The 19,958-nt window shown below is 40.0% G+C and overlaps 1 protein-coding gene across 3 annotated transcripts in view; it reads right to left on the bottom strand.

Annotated features, from left to right (window-relative positions):
* AFF3 (AF4/FMR2 family member 3) overlaps positions 1 to 19,958 on the bottom strand; it is a 321,693-nt gene that overhangs the window by 277,936 nt on the left and 23,799 nt on the right. For 2 of the 3 annotated variants that reach the window (XM_030957367.1, XM_030957375.1), the window contains exon 2: positions 11,458 to 11,537. The exons of the other annotated variant lie outside the window; for it this stretch is intronic. In XM_030957367.1, coding sequence (XP_030813227.1) covers positions 11,458 to 11,537 — 80 coding nt within the window. The remainder of the gene's footprint in view (positions 1 to 11,457; positions 11,538 to 19,958) is intronic. 3 annotated transcript variants of the gene reach the window in all.

Raw genomic sequence — 19,958 nt, 5'->3', positions numbered from 1 at the left:
AGTGGAAGGAACCAAGGAAAGGCTAATTGTGGGTGCAGCTATTACCTTACAGGCACTCATACCTGACATTCACAGAATAGAAGTGCTTTTCTATGCAACCTGACTGAATTTTAAATATGTATCAAAATGCTGAGAAGGCCTAGGGCTGCAGTTAAGACTGGGACCTAAGCTGTTGAGTCAGAGCATCACAATAGAGGAACATTAAAACATTCAACACCTGTTTTTATAAGAGTACCTCTTCCAGTCTCACTACAGACAAAACAGGCACATTTTCTTCCCTCTGTGAAGTTTTCCTCAATGAGAGAAATTCAGACATAATTCTAATTTATTTTTAGTTTCAGGAAAAAGAATTTCATCATATGATAAAAATTTACCAGTCCATACTTACATTACACATAGATATTCAAAAATTCACCACTCTGTATTAATAGGTAATCCTGTTTTCAATACCTTTTTTTCTTTTATAGCCCTGAATCTGCTAGCAGAAGTGCCTGACATGGTTGAAGATCTTAAAACAACATTGAGCCAAGCTAGAAACAAAACATTACAACAGCTTTGATTTTGCACTGCTCTAACAATATATTCTTTGAAAGTATATTCACAAGTGTAAAATCCACCACTGCTAATAATCTTACACCTGGAAAGAGCTTCTTTTTCTTCACAATTCAAAATTAAAACCTCTAGAAACCAAGTGAAAATCTTGGCTGACAAGGAACAGATACTGTAGATGTGACAAAGTATTCCTTTTGTATCCTCATCCATATCTCCCAGGTATATATTTAAAAAAAAATTAAGACTGAAGAGCATAAACCTGACAGGTCACAATAATATCCTTTTATTTAATTTTGTAAATGTTACTTTTATGTTGTATTTTAAAAATACAACAGACAGACAACCACAGAATAACAGAAAGGTGTGGGTTGGAAGGGACCTTTAAGATCATCTAGTTCCAAGCCTGTGTCCTGGGCAGGGACACCTTCCACTACAGCAGGTTGCTCAAAACCCTGTTCAGCCTGGCCTTGAATGCTTCCAGAGATGGGGCATCCACAATTCTGTTCCACTGTCTTGCCATCCTCATAGTGAAGAATTTATACCTTATTTCTAACCTAAACCCACCCTCTTTCAGTCTGAAGCCACTCCTCCTTGTTCTATCACTACATGCCCTAGTTAGAAGATCCTCCCCATCTCTGTTGCAGGCTCCCTTTAGGTTCTGGATGGTGGCATGAGGTAGCCCAGGAGCCTTCCCTTCTCCAGGCTGAATAACCCCAACTCTCCCAGCCTGTTTTCCCAGCAGAGGTGTTCCAGCCTCTGATCATCCCCATGGCCTCGTCTGGACTCCATCCTGCACGCCCACATCCCACCCGTGCTGAGGACCTGCGCTGGGCGCAGCGCTCCTGGTGGGGTCTCACCAGGGAGGAGCAGAGAAGGAGCAGAGTCCCCTCCCTCTCCTGCAGGCCACGCTGTGTTGGTGCAGCCCAGGGCACAGCTGGCTCTGGGGACTGCCAGTGCCCACTGCCAGGCCATAATGAGCTTCTTGTCAATCAGCACCCCCAAGTCCTTCTCCTCAGGGCTGCTCCTAACTGAGAGAACATTTTTTTCTGCCTAACCTAACAGTGCTGAATTTCCTGGGCTGCTGCTACACAAGGCCTTACCTAACTTGGCCATTCCTCTATCTGATCACCCTCCTCTCACATTGCTTGCCTGCCAACACCCTGCCAACACCCCTGTGCCTGTTTTCCTCCACAAGGATTTCTGCTTCCCACTGTATCCTTATGCATGGGAAACTGTTCCAGTTACCAACTGCCAAGCCTGTGCCCTTTCTTCTTCTCCTTTGCATTTCTTCTTTAGGCTTCTTACAGTCATAATTAGTCAAAAATTATAGCTTTAAAAAAAAAAATCATTTCTGTAGAGAATATGCACACATAGTTAAATTATACATACAGTCTTGGTCACACTGAATGGTGCCATAAACTGAATTTACTCTTATCACTGCCTGATTTCTAGGGACGCTCTGAACTTTTAAAATGTAATGAAAAAATTCTGGCCTTTTAAAAAATCTATTTGACATTTTGCAGTAAGTGTTTAATACTTCATTTAAAATGTTTGTTGAACTTCCTTTTGATATGTTTGCTGGAAACTGGATTTCAGTCAATAAAGATTTTCAGTGTTAGTTTCAGTAATAAAAAAAATTAAAACTCATAAAAATTAACCTAATAAAAGTTTAAAAGTTTCCTGAAACTTTATAAAAACTAAATAAATTAAAAGGTGCCCTGAAAAATGTGAAAAATTATATTTTGCCTCTAGGTCTTTTAGAGTAAAAAAATCCCTCCTTGCTCCCATTTTTTTTCAAGCTACTTAAGTAGCCTGTTTCTTCCAGGGGGCTCTGTACAGTGATCCATCTACCCACAGCTATTTGCAGGACTGCTAAATACTCCAAGGTATACTTCACATGGCACACACAGATTGAAGCTCTGCAACTGGTAGAAAAATTTTACCATACAATTCACCCTGGTATGGCCTGACTTAAAGTAGCAAAAGCAAAGATTAGAATCATAGAATTAGAGAGTCACAGAATCACTGAGGTTGGAAAAGACCTTCAAAATCAAGCCCAAGCTGTGACCAAATATCACCATATCAACCAAATCACAGCCCTAAGTGTCACATCCAATAATTTCTGGAACATTTGACTGCAGCACCTCCCTGGACACCCCTTTCCAACCACCCTTAACCACCCTTTCAATGAAAAAATTCTTCCTGATGATCCAACCTGAACCTCCCCTGACACAGCTTGAGGGAGGTTCCTTTTGTTCTGTTCCTAGTTCTCTGGGAGAAGAGCCCAATCCCCACCTGGACACAGCCTCTTTTCTGGGGCTTGTAGAGAGTGACAAGGTCACTTCTGACCCTCCTTTTCTGCAGGCTGAACAACCTCAGCTCACTTCTTCACAGGACTTCTCCTTCATTGCCCTTCTCTGGACCTGCTTCAGCACCTCAATGTTCTTCTTACAGTCAGTGACCCAGAACTGGACACAGCATTCAGGTGATGGCCTCAGCAGTGCTGAGTACAGGGGGACAATCGGTGCCCTGCTCCTGCTGGCAACACTATTGCTGATGCAGGCCAGGTCACCATTGGCCTTCTTGGCCACCTGGGCACACACTGGCTCATGTTCAGCTGCTGTCACCAGCACCCCCAGGTCCTTTTCCACTGGGCAGTGTTCCAGGCACTCTGCCCCAGCCTGCAGCACTGCCTGCTGTTGCTGTGACACAAGAGTGGGTAGGACCTGGCACTTTGCTTTACTGAACCTCATACAATCGGCCTCAGCCTATTAATCCATCATGTCCAGATCTCTCTGCAGAGACTTCTTGCTCTCCCTCAACACTCCTTCCCAGCTTGGTGTCATTTGCAACTGACTGAAGGTGTATTCAGTTCTCTTGTCCAGATCATCAACTAAGATATCAAACTGGGCTGGCCCTAAGATTGAGCCGGGGGGAACAGTACCTCAGCCTTTTCCTTGTCCTTGTTACTATGTTCCCCTCCACATCCAGAAAGGGTGGAGATTTTTCTCAGCCCTCTTTATTTTGTTAATGTGTTTATAAAAACATGTTTTATTATCTTTCACAGTGGTGGCCAGATTGAATTCTAGCTGAGCTTTTGCCTTTCTAATTTTCTCTCTACATGACCTAAAGACATCCTCGTACTCTTTCTGAGTTGCCTGCCCTTTCTTCCAAAGGTCAGACTCTCATTCTTTTCCTGAGCTCCAGTAGAAGTTCCTTATTCAGCCAGGCCATTCTTCTTCCCTGCCAGTTTGTCTTTTAGCACATTGGGATGATCTGCTTCTGTGCCTTTAAGATTTTTGTCTTAAGGTATGCCCAGCCTTCCTTTGTTTTTAAGGGCTGTTTCCCAAGGCACTCTCTGAATAGTGTCCTGACAGGCTGAAGTCTGTTCTAAGAAAGTCCAGGGAGGAGGTTTTGTTGACCATTTTCCTTACTTCACCAAGAAATGAAAACAATATAATTCTGTGATGACTATGCCAGAGATGGCCTCTGATCAGCACATCTCCCCAGCCCTTCTCTGCTCATGAACAGCACATTAGCAGTGCACAGAGGGGCACTGGCCCTGGTAGGCTTGCTTACCAGCTGGGTCAGGAAGGTAACTTCCACACACTCCAGGAACCTCCTCAACTGCCTCCTCTCTGCTGTGCTGTTTCCAGCAGATATCCTGCAAGTTAAAGCCTCCCACAAGAACAGAGGGCAGAGATCATGTCATGTCAGCCAGCCACTCACAGAACCTGTCATCTGCCTCTTCATCCTGGTTGGGTGGTCTGTAAGGGACTCCCAGCCAGGATGTCTGCCTTGTTAGCCTTCCCCCTTTTCTCACCCACGGGGACTTAACCTCATCATCACTATTCCTGAGTTCCCCACAGGCAAAACACTCCCTAATGTACAGAGCCACCCCACCACCTCTCCTTCCTTGCCTGTCCCTTCTGAGGTGCTCGCAGCCATCCACTGCAGCACTCCAGCGGTGAAAGTCACCCCGCCACACCTCTGTGACAGTGACCATGTTGTTGCAGTTTTCCTGAGGCACGATGGCTTCCAGCTCCTTGGGTTTGCTCCCCATGCTGCTGCACTGGTGCAGCTGCACTTCTGCTGGGCCACTGATTTCACACCAACACTGGCATGTGACCCCTAGGCTCATCTCTACTGAGCCTGATTTTATCCCCTTCCCACTTCAAACCTAGCTTAAATCATTAAGCCAGATCTAAGAGCACTTTATCAGTACAGAGGTAACAGAGTGTTTATTCAAAAATATTCTTGACATAGAAGCAAAAGGAGCAAAACTTCACAGGATGACAAAGACGAGTAACTTTAAGTAGTTAAACAATTTTGGTGCTGCTAAGAATCCCAATGAAACAGGAGTGAAAAATACACAAATTCAGCATCTCAATGTACAGATTCTGAAAACTCTTTCCTGTATTTATGTTCTGGTTTTAGATCAACATTCAAAATTATCTAATGTCCAAAGAATACCAAAATACAGACCTGAATTACAGGACACAGGATTGCAGCCTTGCTCAGTATTACACTTTCACAGAAAGCCAAAGCACAGTATTTCATTCTGAATGTGTCAGCTGTTAATAACCATCAAATCTATGACTCATGAAAACGTCTATACATGTTTTATTAACAAAGCAACATTTCCAATTTACTTTTACCACAATGGATAATGACTGAAGGTTCATCAGGGTTAATCAAGAAAATGATGTAAATTTTATACTGCATTATGTTTCACTTGGCTTAAAATGGATCTTGAGCGACAATCTTTTTTATGTGTTTAATCATGATTTACAGCATTATGGAAACCACACAACAGCCCCATTGTGGAAAAAAAAAGTTATTAGCAAGTCAGTGCATAAGTCATCAGATTTTATGTATTCACAGAAAATCATTTCTTAGGATCTTCAGCGGACAAGCACTGAGTCTGCTTTCTGTAAAAACAGAATTAATATGTTTTGAGATGCCTTGTTTTAATTTATCTTTCCTTCAGATTTTATAGATAGATGGAGATCTTATTATTTTATTTTATTTTTTATTCTTTTGGTTTATACATTGCAGAGAAACCATCACTCCATACAGGTAAGGTTGAACTAAATTTTAAACAGATCTGTGCTAGCGTATCTACATGATAAAAATAAATTTGGAGGATGTTTTTGGATCATTTTAATAACTGCACATGCAGATAAAACGACCAAAGAAGTTAAACCCTATGCTAATCATAGGGATTTTAAAAAATCAACCTCTAAATGCCCAAATAATAAATCCACAAAAATTCCTACTTTTGCTTCCATGAACACACAAATGTAGCTCACTATAAGAAGAAACTTGATTGTTTTTAGCAATCATTTGCTTGTATCAGTGTCTGTAAGCATAAACTCTAATTATGGGGAATTATGAAATTCCATCTTTATTCTGCTCAACTGAAAGCATTTCAACAGAAAATGGAATGAGACACCTATATTTATTTATAAAGATGGCTATATATAAAAATTTATACCTACATCTATCTCTCTAGAACCTATGTAGGCAGCTTGCTTTCACACAACTAAAAGGACCACTGTAATAAATCTGGGTTCCAGAACCTCAGAAAGTTGTGGCTTATATATAACTTCAAGATACAAACAGTGAAAAACAAAAAAAAGCTTATATAGAAGATATTTCACTCTCCTTTCACAAGACACTAGTAGTAGCCAAACACTGCACTGTGCCATAAACCTAACCAACCTCTCTAAAAGACACTGCATACATTTAAACTAAGAAAAATGCAAATTCCTTCCCTCTACTTTCTTGTGAAAATGGACAATGTAAATTGGACCTGAGGTTTATGCTTTACCAAATAATAGTATCAGCACATATCCTCAGAACCTGCCTAAGAAAACTGCCTGCCACACAAAACATAGGACTTTTTTAGTATCTTATCCATTACATCCTGCTTGTTCTATCATATTTTGACACATTAGCCCCAAGGGTTATGCAATCAAAATTAGGAAGAGAACTTAGTCAAAACCAGCATACCCATGAATAAAAGAATAATTTACGTCCACACATGAATAAAGATGCATACATGTTAAAATGATGAAAAAGTTAAAACTTTTATGCCCTGAGACTGGTGTAATTCATGTAAGCTTCTTACACATGCTTGTCCCAATTAATTCTGACTACAAAGATAACTGTATCACATAACTCATGCTCACCTTCAGAGCTGCACAGAAAAGCATCCATGTCTTTCTCCCCTCAAGTCACATGCAATGAGAATTGAGGTATTTTATCTCTCATTATAGCAAAAAAAAAAAAAAAAAACAAAACAAAAAAACACCCCAGATTTGAATCACAATTTCAGTTTGTGCCTCCCTTAACACTCTGCTTCTGTTTAAGAAGAAGGGCCATGCCACAAATCCAAACCAAAACTTAAATATGTCAGAAATACAAAAGGCTAAATGAAATTTAAGTGCAAAAAAATCCCCTATATTTTAACTTGCAGAAACAGCGTGACTGTTCGAGTTCCTCACTTTCAAGTAGGTTAAAATTCATTTAAATATTTCAAAATTTGAAGGAAATTACATAAAAATGACAAAAAAAATAACCCAGAAGCTTCAGTGGTTGTGATAGATGCAGAAGCCAGAGATGGCCATGCAGGGATGGTGCCAGAGGCAGATGCTGTCAGGTGGGGGAATCAGCCTGGTTCCAGGCCAAAGCAGGGAAGCCAGTGACCTGATGAAGTTGGATACATTGCTCCCTCATTCTCTAACAGCTGCCTTGCCCTGACTACTTTTTCTCAGCAAATTTTAGCTTTAGCAAGAACAACAGAAGCTTACAAGAGAGAAATGTTTTATTTTTACTGCATACTCTACTTGAAGTCTGAGTTCATAAATGTATATTTATGTCACAGTAAATTATAAGGATATTATTTACCTGTATAGTATAAGGTGTAAAATTATTCAGTGTTTCATTTTGAAAGTGTTAAGAGGTATCTAAATTCTATGCATAGTTGCAAAAACATGAGGAAGGATCTAAATTGTATGTATTATTCTAAAAACATGTATTTGGGAGATGCCTATAACATTTCTATTTGAATCTTCCACAGCAAAGATCCCTTTTTGTTGTGTTAGGAAGCTTAGAAATCTTTGGGTAATTTTTTCTACAAATTCTTTAAATGTGTCAAAACATTTGACTTCCGTTTGACCTTCTCTCACTACAGTGCTCAAGAATATCAAATTTGTGTGACCTGTCAGTAAGCCCACTGAAGCTGATTTCATGGGAACAACTGAGAAGAACTGAAATAATTCTCTGACAGGTGGTGCATTAAAAAAAGGGCCAGAATTTAATTATTGTTCTGTTTCACTAGGACAACAGAATATAACCAAAAGGAGTTAAAGAAAACCAGGAAACACGACTGAAGGAAATTCTCCTGATTTTTCCACTTCAGAAAAGCCAACAAAATGCTGATGCCTAAGACAGGAGATCTGCAATGTTTAAAAAAAAAATCCATACAGGAGGAACACATCCTCCTCCTTTGTATTGGCAAATTATCAACCTACAATCCCACACTTCTCTGGGGATAGGACAGGACTGAAATAGAAAGGACTCTGAAAACAGGACAAGCTCTGCCCTGGTCCCTAACCAGTTTCAGTTCACTCAAACTCACATTCACCATGCTGAAAATCCAGCACTTAGAAGAAGGCTGATCATGCACTTTGGATTTAGCTGCTCACATGCTCTCAGGCTCTCTAGTCTGAAAAGTGATGACATTCAAAACCCCCACAGTAGATACCCAAATTCTTGTCAAGAGATAACATTTCAACCTCATGGAAGGTATTTAACGTTTTAATGACACTGGTGGAGTGACTCTGGTAGATCTAGTAGAACAATTTTTTCCCACTAAAAGCTGGTTCCTGGGGTGGGCTTTAAGACAAGGGAGCAGTGGAGGAATTCCACAGTGCTGCTTGCTTGCAGAAACCCAGAGCAGCACTGAACAGAACGATGAGGGACCTGCTTGCTCTTCCTTCCTAACCCTGCTGGATGGGCCCATAATGAGGAAAAAAAAACAGAGGTGAGGGTGAGAGAGAGCACAAAACCACACCAATCACCAATGAACTTGATTTTTATTTCAAACCAAACAAACCAAGGAAAAATTCATACTTGGTAACTGGAATATCCCAGTGCAAAAAAGAAACAGAAGCTGTTATTAACAAGAGAATATTCTGTTGCTAACATGCCATGTTAAGCAGGAAACTGCTACTACATTTAGCCTTCCTTAAAATTTCCTAAGCAGCAATGCTGACAGAGTTTCTCAGTGACAAAGGGAATGGCAGAGAATTACTTCCTTCTAGGTTATGCAAAGCAAAAAACTTATGATAATCCATTTGGGTGGTTTTTTAATACAAGCAAAAGAAAATAAGCTCAGTGAATTTGTTCAGGTTTCTATTTGGGGTTGTTTCTTGAAAAAACTGTGAAATAATTGTAATATGCATGGATCTATTTTGCTGTGAACCAAGACAGTATCTTAGTAACTCAGTAAAGATTTCTGAGTTTCGGACATGGTTCTAGAGAACATTCTGCTGTTCCTGATGTGTTCCACTAAATTAAAAAGAATTTGATAGTTGGGAAGACTTAAGCATCAAGCTGAAGATAATATAATTTAAAGCTAAAATAACAATTTCAAGTGCAATGTGCCCTGGGTGACCCTGCTTGAGGATGACCCACTGTGGTCCCTTCCAACCTCACCCAAAACTGACCCACAGCTGGGCACTGAGGACATCCCACACTGGCCTGAGGACCTCTGCTGTAGGAAAGATGTGATGTAGCCCAGAAAAGAGACAGATGGATAAAGGAGTGAGGCATGAAAAAGGACAAATGGAGGTCGTCTGGTTTAGAAAAGAGAAGACTGGGAGACACGTGATAATGATCTACCCACCTATAAAAACTTGTTGCAGAACAGAAAATGATGAATTGTGTTCTCTGTCTCTTAAGTCATGCAATTTAATTTGCAGACGAGGAGATTTAGATGTGATTTCAGAAATGCTATCTAACTTAAAAAGGAAGGGCTGGAAGAGGCTGGCTATCAACTCCACAGCCTCCTTGGCTTCTTTATCTCAGTTCTCACAGCCCTGTCCTCACCAGCAGACAATTATTGTTAAGATTGTTCCTTCTTAGACAGATTTAATACATAAAATAAACAAGAATGGAAAATCTTTATCCACTGAACAAGACAACATCCTATCTTCCTTCCAGATGAGCAAAACTGCCCCCTGACATTATTACAGGGATGCTCCTCCTTCAGAAATACCTGACTGTTATCATTTACCAAAGTAAGACTTGTTCTCCTCAACAATGAAGACACTTCCAGGAGGGACATACATGAAAAAGATGTATTAAAAGATTATTTCTGGAGTAGGGACCTATAGAATCCCTATGTGGCTACTCCACAATCCTGAGGGACTCATGGGCACTATAAAGGTTAGATGCTCCTCTGTCAGACTGGCCTAGGTGCACTTCTCCTGACTTAGAGCCAGGGGGTGGAATAAAGGTTCTATGCAGCCCAGCATTTGCAAAAAATTTTTATTTGGAATAGTTTGGGCTTTTCTTTTAATATATAGGTTAAAGGACAGAGAAATTTTCCTTTTTTCAGTAACTGAATTCAGAAACTGATCTGTAAGATGTGAGAGTAGGAACATCTTTTCCACGACCTCCACATCAACCATGTTTAGCTGCTACAGAGACATGCAAGGCATGCAAGAGGTGACTTGCAAAAACAAGGAAGAGGTTTTCTAAAATATCTTGGTTATGAAGAACTTAAAATTATCTCTGACACTAGAAATTCCAGAAGGTGTTCTACTCAGAGCAGTTCTACTTATATTTGCTATTGGAAATTTACTTTTCATTCCTAAAACTAGCTAGTGCACAAAAGATCTGAATCCCATTTTACAACAACAGGGAAGGTAAGGGACAAGCAAGATGATTTTGTGACCAAACTCAAACCCCTGACATCTTAAATATGCCCAACAGTCCACATGTAAAGCCAAACACCCAGCACCAGCCATTCAGAATCAACTCAGGAAGATTCTCATCAGTGTGGGCTTTGGGAACATCCACAAAATGTGGTAGAAAATCATGGCTAGCAAGAAGCTATCTGCCTCAAAAGCTGAGTCCCAGAGCTGAAGTTCACTGCACAGGGTACATTACAAGGACTACTTTTTCACTTTCTCTCAGGATTTCCAACTATGAGGTAAATACAGTCTAACAAATTCCCTTTGGAATAAGAAGTCATGATATGTGAATTCGCCTGCCTTGTGTAATTTATGAAAAACCAAGAAGACATTGTAAAAAAAAAAGTAAATTAAACAATGATTATTTTCTATTGATAGGCAAGGTGAAAAAAATTACAAGAGTGTCTTCATTGTTGAGGAGAACCAGAAAACTATTTTTCTACTCTTACAATTTTACCAAAAAAAGTCACGAAAGAAGAGAAGAACTTGTCTGTATGGTGCAGATATATTATACTCTATTTTGGGATCTGATTAGACATTTTCTATAATGTGAAAATATGGCATGTTTTGTCACAAATTGAAGTAAAGCCTTCTTTTTTTAACTAGTTTGGGTATTTTTGCTTACCTATTCATGGCATGGCATTCTATTACTTCCATCATAAAAAGAAAATACTGTTGGTGATATTTTCTTGCAGAGACAGACATCAATGCTAAGCACTTAGCAGTATGTTATGTTTTTCTGAAGATGCGCTTGGGGGAATCAAAGTATTTTATTGCACAGTAGATACTATTCTGTTTGTACACTTGCATTTCTCCAAACTTAAACCATTTGCAACATTTTATTTCAGAGCATACATAACCAAGAACACTGACTGGGTCATATTGTTAAGTATTCAAACAATTCCTGCACATCACTTACCAAAAAATGCCTTTGGGTAAATATCTTTGCTTCTTCTTTTTCTTTGCCTTTCCTTTGACAGTGCCCTTATATGACATGTTCTAGGAAAAAATGAACCACATTTGCTCCATTTACTGCTTAACAAATATAAAATGAAAAAATGTTATAAGCTATAAATAAAATCATCTAGTATTTGTATTGCACTAATTTGTCAGGGGTTGAACAAATGTTAATTATACAGCTTTTTAAAAATCGGGCTTGTTAATGTCATTTTTAATTTAGAATGTTACACTGTAAATGTTTTCCATTGTGTTAATTTACACCTGTTATTACAGCCTTCATTATTAGGTTTGTACTGGAACAGCTACTTTGTGCCACTGAAATTTGCTTAAAACAGCAGAAACAATTACTAATTAGAAGGGCATGTTTACTTTAATTATATTTATTTCCTAGTCTACTTTTATATGTAGCACACTATGAAAGTGTATGATTCAATTAGCCAAACCCATTTATCTGAGGCAATTCCTCAAATGACTACTGCTTAGAAAGACAGCAAATTCTTTCAGCACTACTTTGCCTCATAAATTTCATATGTGACACTAATAAATACATATGGTGACTGGGTATCACTTTCTATGTGACCTCACTGCTTTCTCTGATTTTTTTTAATGTGTATTCAGTAATTGCAGATTACCAGAATGATATTCTGGTTTAAACAACAAGCACAACTGTTTTAATCAAAGATCTTAAACCACTGACATGGTGAACCATCTTTAGCATTCATAAACTCGGGATCAATGGCAGATAAGCCCCCAGCTCATTCAGATATGCTCACACTAAGAAACTACTACTGACACTCATCCACTGGTATCTAGAGTTAGTCTAATGTATTACAAAGTGCTTTATAAATTTGCAAATCGAGTGCAATTTAAACTTCTTGGGAACCAAAAGGTAATGTCTTTTTATCCTTTACAAATATGACTCTTTGAGCTTTTCCAGTAGAAGCTGTATTATCTATCTACTCACACAGATAAAAAAGGAAGACAGTTATAAAAATTCTTTACAAATTACTTCCCTGAAGCTCATTCCTAGTGTTATGTTTTAAACCTTAAGTGAGGATTAAGAAAAGAGTTATGTTTCTAATTGACAGTTGCTTGTCCTATTCTATGCAAATTATATTGGCAGGTAGTACACCATACTGCTGCTTTCAAATAACAATATTTCAGTACTTACAACAAAATTCAGCACTCTGAAAAATAAAACAGCAGATAAAATTGTACCAGCCAGGGGGGAAGCCTCAGTGAGTTCTGTGTCACAAGGTGCTCTGTTTCATTCAGCCACCAAGGTTTAACATTTTCACTATTCCACTGTCACTCCATGGGCACAGCACCTGCATGGCACCAAAGGGGGCAGCTGATGAGCTGATGCTGCCAAAGTGGCTTCCACAGGGCTACAGCTCCCCAAACAAGGACAATGGTTACCTGTGGAACAACGTCCAACAACTGTGCCTATCAGCAGGGCTACCCATAATGATCAAATACAGGAGTCTAGATCATCACACTTTGGACTGCTTGGGCTTCATTTGATATCTCCCCCACAAAGGGAATTTGTTCCTAGTTAAATTTCTCTTTAACATACAATGCATAAAAAAATGAAAATCTAAACTTCTAGTGAGAATTAATCCATTATCTTATGTGGCCAATGATCACAGACCTCCCTTCTCCTAACCCACTGCAACACAGAAAAGAAAACAGTGTATAAATAGAAAGCCTGATGTAATTCAGAAAAAGCTGCTATTAAAAAAGTCAGCATTTTAAAAAAGCTAACAGAGACATATCTCAGCTGAGGCAATTATTTTGTAGGTTAAGAGGAGAGAGATACTGCTGCAATTGAAGATTCATCTTCACAGGGGTTCTCAGGAAAGTCAACGCAAATCAGCAGAGGGAATGAAGTCAGTTCCCAGTCAGATGAACATATATTATGGCAGCTTATCCTTCCGCCAGGAGGAAAAGGGATCAACTGCACTGATGTAAGATCCCTTTGAGGACAGACCAAGCCTGTTCATGCAGGGCTTTAACACACTTTAATGTACACAAGCTTACTTCAAGTATTTAGTGCCTCCTCTGCTCTGGTGTCACCTTTATCCACCCTGTGTGGTCACTGGTAGCAAAAGCTGACTTAATGGACCCCATCTCTGACCTTACACTAATAGCATCTTCTCTTTTATTTACATAGGGGGCACAGGGACAGGAGGTTATACAAAGTGCACTGGAAATTTCTAATCGCTAACTATCTTTAATAATGAACTGTAGGATAACAAATCTAGTCTGAGTCACAACCACTCAAAATAAATGGGAATTGAAAATAAATGTAATTAGTAAAAATTTCTGGTTTTATTTTAATTTTTTTAATTAAAGTGGAGAAATCCTTGTTTTGTAACAAAATCAAGCCAGTACACAAGCAACTTCTGGCACAAGCAATTAAAACTGAAATGAAGGTGGTAGTGCTATTTTGTTGAAGTAAGAAATAGATGTACTTGTATGGTATAAGCAGTTGTAATGTATTTGAGTTCTAAAGGTTTAGGATATATACATGCAAAGCAGGTACATGCCTTTTAAAAAGAGGCCTGTAGTTGTTATATTAAGCAGACTTCAGAAGAATATGAGTTTATAGCAGAAATATATTGATTTACTCTAGCATTTTCCCACTGACGTATATCTTCTTATACCCATGGGCTGGTGCTTTCTAGGCTTTCTCAATATGCATTCTCCAACCCCCAAAAGGGTTTTTTTATCTGCAACAATTGACTAAAAGCAATGATATATGCTTTTCCTACTGACTATTCACCTTGATTTTATTCTTTTCACTCCACCACAGCCTATTTTGACACAAAAGAAACCCACAGAGAAGCCTGGTATTTTCTTCAATGCTGACCCACCTGAGAGCTTTTTGATTACTTTTAGCCCACATCCACCAGGTAATAAGCTCACTGAGTGTAAGGAGCACAGCAGCCTCAGCTCTGCCTGGCCAGCCAGGGGGGCACTCTGCCTCGCTGGTGCAGCTGGGAACCAGCTGGGTACAGAACACGGCATTTGCACCCCTCTTGTCCATCAAACAAAGATTGAGGCATGACAGGCTTTTCCAAAAGAATAGGATCCTGATCCAAAGATCCAAGAGATACTGCATCCAGTGGAAACCCACCAGTGCAGACAGACAGATAATACATGACACAAGCCATATGTTCTTTATTACTCCTAGGAGAAAGTAACACTACTTTAACCCAACGTCCCAGACACAGAGAGCACAGGAAAAATGCATCCATCCTCAATTCAGGGCTGAGGGATAAGCAACAACTCCATTAAGCCATGCCTGTGATGTGACACTATCTAAAAGGCAGGGCTGCTTCCCAGGGAGCCTGTCTGTGCCCGCTCCTGCGGCTGTTGTGCGAAAGGCTTCAATTCGTACTGACCTCAGCATGGAATATTCACCCTGGGTGACAAAGAAGTACCACAGGCTCAGTGCCCTTCTCTCTGAGACTGGGGTGAAACTGTGCCATGGAGGATTCAGCTCCCCCAGACCCACCTGGAGTATCACGGAGCAGCACCGTCACACCAACTAAAACAAAGAACCCAATTTCTTGGGTGTTTGCACTGCAGGGAAGTGCAGGGCAGTGCGTGTGCCCCGGCAGAATCCCCTCTGCAGGCTCGCCAGCTACACTGGGGCAATGCTGCTTCCTACTCATGCTCACACACCAACACCTACTCACACACAGGCAGCTGCACCTTATGTACCACATGGGAAAAAATACAGCAAACTAGAAGTTACAAGAGACTGAAAGATATACTCAGGTTTCACATGGACCCTGGAAACCAAAGGAAACTGCAAGGGAAAAAAAGGGGGGAGGCAGGGGGAGAGTATCTGAAAAGTGGCTGTATTCAAATATTCCCTATACAAACTCTTCTTTTACTAAAGCTGTTAAATTACCTTCTAAAGAGCTTCAGAAACATGGACCTGAGTGCTACTGTAGCAATAAAGAAGCTGCTGAAACACAGCATTCAGGCTACCCAGTCCAGTGTAGCTAAGATTACCTTTATTCCTGATTCACTGAACCTGCCACCCCACCCAAAAAACCAAAACCAGATTCTTGCCCACAGCTGGAGATCACTTTAAAACAGATATATGTACCCATCTTAAAACCATTTAAAAATCTGTTTTTGCCGTGAGATTCTGGCTAGATGGAAAACTGGGCAAGCGTGGTAGAATCAAATGATTAATAAAGCAAGAATTCATCCGAATCGAAGGTAAAGCAAGCAAAAATGACAAGCAGAATGAGAAAGCATCTTAAAAAAATTACAAGAGAGCTAGTTTTGGATTTAAAGGCAACACCAAGCCTGCCAACTTCTCAAAGAGACTGCCAAGAAGCCAGATGCCATAACTGGAAGGATATTATCCAGAGTTTTACATCTGAGTCTCATGAGTGCCTTTGAAAAAGGACAAAAAAGGGATGCTGGCAAGAGTTCAACTGTTTAATTTCTATCCCCACCCTAAATATTTATTTAAAAGTCAAATTGAAACCATTGCAAGAATTAAAGACAGGATGAGTAAATATAATGTTAAGTATTTACAATGACCCACAAGGGCAAACTAGTCCCTACTCAAGTACGGGAAAAACCTCAGGGAACACAAATTTAAAAGGTCATCCCAAACTCCCTGTTTGAGCTGGGCTTCAGAGAACACTTGGAGTCCCTGAGGGAAGGCTGGTGACAACTGAGTTCACAGAAGTGGTGCCTGCCCTGCAGCCAGGGTGGGAGCAGGAGGACTCTCCCTGGCTTCTCTCCCCCCAGGCAGAGCGGGCACAGGGCTGACCCCATCACCCCATGATCCCCACCTAAAAGCTGAGCTGCTCAGGAGCTGGCACGGGGTGCCCAGCAAGAACAATGCCTTTGTTCTGGCCATGCTGGAGGCGTGTTTGATCTGATTGTACCGGGCAGGAGATGCTGACCACCCCTGAGACAGACCACCAGAACAGTCTGGATGGTCTACAGCTTTCTCAGCTCTCATAGCCAAACAAGCCAAAGCAATGAGGCAGGCAAGCAGCCTGCCAGTAACGAGGTGCAAAAAAAAAACCCCAAAAGCAACTGAAGAGTATCTAATCAGTGAACAGATGAAAGGTTGGCCACATCTGCTCTGCAGCAATGTCCCCGAAAGTGACAGGTAGCACTGACAAATTGGATCCAGTCCCTCTAATAAGAAATAAATTGATCCTATTTGGAATTTTAAGGTGAGTGAAAGAACATTTACACAAGGCTCTACAGAACCTGACAGCTCAAACTCTGATTTTACTTCATGTAACTCCCATTTTGTGAGCGCATAAACACACACGTTTAAAATACTTGAATAATTCCATTTAAATCACTGCAACTCCTCCTGTGCATCAAGTTAAACATTTGCACAGGGTCCATTTAGGTCACAGCCTTGTGCTGTTTATGCAGAAAAAAAAAAATCTGGTACCAGGTTGATTTGTATATCCTGCCATCACTTGGCACTGAGCATTTGTATCCCTTGACGTTAACTGGCATCTGTCAAGTGCTCTCCTATAAAAAAGTTATTCAGTTGCACACATTTGTAATATGCAACTGCATATATTTCTCGGGTAAAGAAAAGGCAGTTATTTTGAATTCTGCCATAAAATACAGCGTAAGTGTAAACTATGAACTGCAGAACACAAAAAAATGTAATGACTTTTTCAAATACTGGCCAAGTAAGCAGTATTTTATGAGACAAGAAACAAATGTTCAAGTCAAAACTGCAAATGGAAGTGACCATGCCTGTGCCGGACTTGAAGGAGCACAAGATCCACCCGCAATACTCTGACAGGTTAACGTCTCATCTTTTTAAGCATGCTGTCTGTGTCTCCTGGACTTTCTACAAGCTCGTTAGGACTCAATATGGCTTTTGAGGTTTATTTTTTTAAGAAAACACCAGGTAGTATGCAAAAAAAAAAAATTAAATACTGAATTAACCTAAATCCTCCTTTTAGCTATCTCAGGTCTTGTTTATAGTGTGCACACACCACTTTGCATTTACCATGAGGCTCCTCAATTAGTTCATAGCCAAGTTAACCTTCTATCTCCCAGCAAATATAACTCATGCTCATTTTATACAACACAGCATTCTGCTGGCTATTATCCATCATTTACAAGTGTTATTTGTCTATAAAAATGACACTAAAAAGTTGAAAAATGATTCCGCTCTGCCTGCTTCTGGGTATGTTTTAACAAATGATACCAATGCAAAAGGCTCTAAGTCATGTACGAAGCAATTAGTCAAGGAAGCCATAAATATTTTTTAAAAAGGATATAAATGATTGCTTGCCAGATAGTAAAAGCTCTAAAGGTTGCTACATAATAAAAGACTGAACCTACACATACATATCTGAGTAACTTTACCCTTGTGTGCAATCCCATTAGGATGAAGAAGGTTACTCAAGCAAGTAACATTATCCAGGTGACTGTTTGTCCTAAAATAGTTAAAATAGTGTTCTTCATTATTTATCGTTAATGAAGTTAATCAAATTCAGTGGTACTTACTCATGCATGCATTGAATAGAAACCTGAACATGACATGCATATTTATGGAACAGAGATTGAAAGATCATTATCTGTAGGGAAGAAAATCCAGCAAAGAAAAGGATGCGTAAAATATGTCTGTTATCTTATTAAAACATAAACTGTTTTGCTTTAAACAAAAATATTTATTTTAATTAACTCAATTAACCTAAATAATAGCTTCCACACATGGCAGCTATAGCTAATATATGAACTTCATGATTTCTGATGGCCACATCCACAGCTACCATCAGCCAACTGGTCTAATTCCATGGAAGTCAATGTAGCTCTACCAATTTACACCATTGTGTGTCTGGCCTGAAACTCCCACTAAGTGAACTGAAATACAATATACTGCACATCACCAGAAACACAAAAGGGAAAAACAAAAAGAAATCCATTCTATTTATTTTGCAGTTCACAAATAAGGTGAGTATTCCCCACTTTCATCGCAAAATTCTGAAACTGCAACTAAGGATTTTTTTTATTTTTAAATTTAGATACCTGTAAACAGGTTTAGAGGCCAGACAGATGGGTTTGGCAATCCCAGAGAGAGAAAGGATGAAAAAACTTTAAAAGTGCAGTTATTAAATATTCATGCCACTGGCATTCTCTATCTTCAGTGAAGTTCTTGCTCTATATATGGAATGAAACCTATGGTTAAGCACATGAATCTACCAGCTATCAGTTTTGAAAGAGTTCATTATAATGTGGAGGGGAAAAAACCTAAATATGCATTAAAATATTTAGAGAAAATAGGGAAAGAAGACATTTCTGCATGTTCCTTGGCCTTTAAAAAATGACAGATCAATTTTCTTTTAAAAACATTCTTATTGTTCAAACACCTGAAGAAAAAACAGCACATTACCTTCCATCATATTTTCAACTTCTAAGGTGATTTTATTAACTCCTTTTTATTGCACAGTTTAAATATTCTAATTGGCACACAGCACACTTTCTGCCACTAGATATCCATTAGTCTTTAATGGGTTTGAAATGGTCTACAGTATCACAGAGCTACTGCAGTCCCATTTACAACGATGCAAGGTAAGTGGGGCATAAAAACACAATGGTTAATGCCACTGCAAGCAGAAAAACACCCACTTCCTCCAGAGGGAGAGGGAGAGGGAGAGGGAGAGGGAGAGGGAGAGGGAGAGGGAGAGGGAGAGGGAGAGGGAGAGGGAGAGGAGAGGAGAGGAGAGGAGAGGAGAGGAGAGGAGAGGAGAGGAGAGGAGAGGAGAGGAGAGGAGAGGGAGAGGAGAGGAGAGGAGAGGAGAGGAGAGGAGAGGAGAGGAGAGGAGAGGAGAGGAGAGGAGAGGAGAGGAGAGGAGAGGAGAGGAGAGGAGAGGAGAGGAGAGGAGAGGAGAGGAGAGGAGAGGAGAGGAGAGTTTGCTGCCCAGTGTGTGTGCTGGGGCTTCCTTCCACTCCATGAGCAGCATGCCCCCCATAGCTGCTGTCCACATGGAATGCCCACCCAACACATGTGGGCACTCATAGTCTGATACACCTATTCAAGCAAAAATGAGAACTGGGCAGCTTTGTTACTGTGAATGAAAAAGCCCTTCTTACTGACGCACGGTAGCTGTGTAAATGAAAAGAAAAAGAAAATCAGAGTTCCATATGATAATTTTAAATTTAATTCATTACCATGCAAGAGATTTTAAACATCCCATGTTTTATGATGCCTAGGAAATATCAATAAAAGCCTACAGAAATCTGGAAATCTGTCTGCTACTAGATAAATAACTCCTCTGCCTCCACTCCTAGGTAAGTGCAAAGGCCACATGAAGATTCATTCCCTCTTTCCCTCTCCCCCTACCCAGCTTTCCAGGACAATTCAATGTGAAGGAATAATCATGTTCCTCAGCAGCCTTCTTTACTGAGTCAAAATAACTGATGCCACACATTTAATCA

Source organism: Camarhynchus parvulus, chromosome 1 (genome assembly GCF_901933205.1).
Source record: "Camarhynchus parvulus chromosome 1, STF_HiC, whole genome shotgun sequence".
Taxonomy (NCBI): Eukaryota; Metazoa; Chordata; class Aves; order Passeriformes; family Thraupidae; genus Camarhynchus; species Camarhynchus parvulus.
This window is presented reverse-complemented; position numbering and strand designations above follow the sequence as displayed.